Source organism: Lepisosteus platostomus, chromosome 20, assembly GCF_059453375.1.
Source record: "Lepisosteus platostomus isolate fLepPlt1 chromosome 20, fLepPlt1.hap1, whole genome shotgun sequence".
In the NCBI taxonomy this organism is placed as follows: domain Eukaryota; kingdom Metazoa; phylum Chordata; class Actinopteri; order Semionotiformes; family Lepisosteidae; genus Lepisosteus; species Lepisosteus platostomus.
The window spans coordinates 11401139-11405332 of NC_142630.1; the positions used below are offsets into that span (position 1 = coordinate 11401139).

Here is a 4194-nt window from a genome sequence, read left to right on the forward strand (position 1 = left end):
TTTATACATTAGAAAACATACTTTTATTTAAATAGACCATTACATAACATTCATCTGAAGATAAAACTTTCAATAAAGTCTTTTTCCATCCTAAGAAACGCTTAAAGTCTGTCAAATGGGCTTTAAAAATCACAGCATTAAGTTGTTTTTTTTCCTGGTAGCACCTCAACTTGAATTCACTTTGGCTTTACTGCACAGGTAATCCATCAAACTCTGGGAGAAAGAAAAAAGTTACATCAGAATGCTTATACTTGTTCCTATTAGTCTGAAAAAATAGTAATGTGAACTACATAACTTTTCTCTGTAAAATAATGTCAGTCTCCCATGTTATGCTATTTGTTGGAATCCCAAAGTGTAAACAGCACTAACCATTAATTTCTGCATCTGCGTTAAAGCAGTGTCATCAAGCATCTCCAGGTCAATTTCATCTTTTCCCTCATCAGACAAGGTGAAAGTCTCACAGAAAAAAGAATGAGTTTTAATGCAAGCCCTTTTAAAGATGGACATTATGAATCATTTAGAGGTCTAGCATGAACATCAAGCTAAAACACAAGAATACGTACACATTTCAGTACAAGTTTTGACTTATAACTTAAGGGTTACAATTCTCCCTACACAGAAAGGTTTGGGTCTCCAAGGTCTCATTCCAATATTCACACTTGCGGTCTCATGGCCTCCATATGCATGCCCCCCCCCCCCCCCAATTTCTAGTCTGCGTTTCACAAGGGTGTTCACAAATTCCCCAGTGAGCCCTTCTCACATGTCCGCATTAGACCAGACTTCACTGAAGGGTACTACCCAAAACCCCTTGCCAACCATATTCTAACCTCTCAAAGCCAAGTGAACCTGCCATGAGGAAGGAAATATTCAAGTGCAAGTTAAATTTATCTTATGGTTGTAAAGCTTTATGTAAAAAAATAATTATGTACCTACTGTAAAAGCAGGCTGTGTATTGTAGGTATGAAGTGTTGACAAAGCTATTTTATTCATGGACTACCCAATTTCAACTGATGAACATTCATTTAACTATGGAGTATTCTGTACATGGAATGACAAAGTATTTAATAGTACAAAGAAACAGAGGTATTGACAAGTTTACCTTGTATCATAACCCACAAGAGACATCATGCAAGGGTGTCCCAATACCCTTTTTATAATGGCACAACCTCCAATGCTTGTGTACCTTAAGTCCACATCTGCTCCACGTCACAAAACTGTGATCCTGGAGGAAGGGCTTGGGGCTTAGTGGGACTTATGGGACACATCATGAGATCTCAATGAGACTTATGCGATTGTGGTCTTACCCGTCCATGAGACGTAGAAATAGTGGCAATGGCAATTCCTAACTGGGAGTTACCAACTATCTCCCCATCACTCGCCAGCCTGGTGGTTCTGTTAGAAAGGAAAACATGCATACAAAGTCAACACACGTAACGGACCAGCCACAGACTGCAGGAGCTTAAGAAGGACAGTACAAAAGTGCACATTAAGTAAGGAAAAAAAATGTACAACCAGATTTTCAAGAAGCAATTTGAGAAGAAAAGGGGGGAGGGGGAACCTCAGCTGACTTTCACTGGGCAATGCAGTCAAGTTTGTGGCTTTAGCAATCCGACTATGAGTCCTTCTTGTTCTCAGAGTGGAGGCTGGAGCAGCTGGACTAGCCCTGGAAAAGACAACATGCCTTCAGAAAAGGGACTGACAAAGCAGCTTTTCCTGCAAGCTTGAATAATGGCCTTAAATGGTACTTTTTGGAGGTTGATCCCATGCATTAAGTGTGGGCAGCTCTGTATAGTGTCCCGGCATTTGTTTTCAAAGAGTTGGTTATTCAGCATTAGCTGGGAAAGCAAATTACAAAGCAATTCTAGTTAAAATCTTTGAAGAGCTTCAAAATTGTACAGAAATAAAGAGGCATAAGATATATTCCTACACTCCCTCCACCCCTCAAAAATAGTATGGTATCAAACAGCCTTCTCTAAATTTTTACCTGGGAGGTGTTGGTCTCGCACATGTTGAATTTGAGAAATCCAAAGATCGGGATTTTGTCACCGTCTGTAAACACAAACACTGAAAAGCAGTCTTGGGGAAATAGCGTTAATCAGGTTTTTAAGACATTGAAACTTTATACCAGTCTATATTGCAAAAAATATATATACAAGAAGTTTTGTACTTACAGTATCAATTAACATCTTAAATTTCTGCGGGTTAGGGGTTAAGAGAATTTTGCCAATATTAACTATACCCTACTCAGAAAGGCCAGTCACTGCATAGTTTACCTTTCCTACCGTCTCTACAGTCTTGTTGCTTTGCACTGATAGTATTCTCCTCAGTTGTTTTGGGCGAGAGGCTTCAGATTTATTAGCAATCTGGGCTAAAAAAAAAAAAGTTAAATCACTGAAGATTCTGTATTTAGATCACACCGCCAACACTGAAGCGCCATAAGAGAATTGCTCACAGATAGGCAAGTAGTCTTGTGTCTTTAAAAGGGCGTTACCTTTTTTACCGATTTTCTTTTTCACCGGTTCAATCACTGAAGAGTCTGCCTAAAATGAACATTCAATGCGGTTATCCTTTCTTGACAACAGGTGGCAGCATTTTCCTTTAACATACAGCCAATATGATTTAATGAATGTATATTTGCTATTTATACAGCGTAATTCTTCGTGAGTGGACGTTTATGCATTGCAAGAACTAGCACTTCATAGTGGTTTTGTTTCATGCTTGCTTGGCAATAGCCGCCTCGATGTATGCTGCTGCTATAGTTACTTGTATATAACCGTAGGCATAAAGGCGTCACTTGATTTGTTAAAATACTATGTTCTCTTAATTATCATTGATCCTTCAGAAATAATTCAGTGCCACAAAGCTCAGCCACTGACTTACGAACTCTAATAAATCTCATTTTTCCTAGACAAATAGGGGGCAGTGATCTTTACAATTCCTTTGTAAAGCACAATATATTTTACAGTGCAAGAACATAATGCAAGAAAAATCGGAGGGCTGAGATGGGGGCACTATTATACCCAGCTACAGCTTGCCAGTAAATAAATGTTTATTTTCCCCCTCTCAAGTCCAAGCACAAGTGCAACGTAAAACATTTACCTGCATTGCAATTGTAACTTCCCCAGCTTGGGATTCGTCTTCTGCAGCGAATAAATACATGGATTTCAGACAAAAGGATAAACAAAAGGCTCAACACTGCTCCGATTTCATAATGCCACCAAGAAAAATGTTCATTTTCTTCAATAGTTTTCCCTTACCACTCGTCAGTTCCTTCACGCTTTTGCGCTGCAGTGACGGGGGCATTTTCAATATTTGTACTTTGAAAGCTTTTTCCACCGTCGCCACAGTCTGCTCTAATTTTTCTTCCATTTCTTTTGTTCTTTCCTGTGCTGGTGAGGAACGAGTCACGAAGGGCTTTTAGATCACTTCGCATTTGGATGGAGAATGGCTTAGAGAAGAGGTGCGTCTTTCAACAACACGATTTCACTTCAAGGGGCCAAAAAAGGTGCAATTTTGAAAGTTAAAGCAGTCCTACGCTGAGAATGCACCGTTCTTAAATCGTTACATGAGCATAAGAACTGGTTTGAGAGATACTGGTGTAACATTCTAGAAACTTTGTAAAGAACGACAGCGCAATTCCGTGCTCCTACCTTCTTTCTGGAATTGCTGCATGAATAGTTTAGTTTTCTGTTCCCTTTGCTCGTTGTTCAATTGGCTAACGCCTTCAACTTCAGTTGCTGAAAAGTTTTTTTTCCATTTCCTAGGGGCCATAACTTCGTCTCTCATAAATTTAGTATACCTCTAAGTTCTCCTTACAACATTGTTTTATCTTATACCTTAAGCCGGTAGGCTACACGTGAAATCGTTAATGGTCAAACTCGCTTTGTCAATTGTTTTGATTTGAGTCGATGATTACGGGCGTGAGTGGGTATGATTTTGCCTTTAGCTAAATAACGTCTAGGAAGCAGAACCAACCAATATATTTTACTGCAGGAATTCAAGTAGGGACGTTAAGTGAAATATATTGCTAGCTAATTATTTGATATAGTAAAGCATTTTCATTTTTTTTCCAGAAGAGGGGGTCAAGGTACTGCATTTCGTAAAGACTTAACCAAACAGAACATGCAACATAAAGTGTCCTACGTAATTAGGAATTCGATTAAAAAAACATTTAATACTAACAAAAAGTGTTTT

General features: G+C 38.8%; 1 protein-coding gene across 1 annotated transcript; it reads right to left on the reverse strand.

The window, feature by feature from the left end:
* cdca9 (cell division cycle associated 9) lies at positions 1 to 3813 on the reverse strand. Its single transcript, XM_088613484.1, has 10 exons — positions 3651 to 3813; positions 3258 to 3389; positions 3100 to 3140; positions 2492 to 2540; positions 2274 to 2368; positions 1985 to 2049; positions 1559 to 1663; positions 1305 to 1392; positions 370 to 456; positions 1 to 213 (listed from the first exon to the last, which is right to left on the reverse strand). The coding sequence occupies exons 1-10, from the start codon at positions 3784 to 3786 to the stop codon at positions 166 to 168; spliced, it is 846 nt and encodes a 281-aa protein (XP_088469610.1). The 5' UTR covers positions 3787 to 3813; the 3' UTR covers positions 1 to 165.
* Between the last annotated feature and the right edge of the window lie 381 nt (positions 3814 to 4194).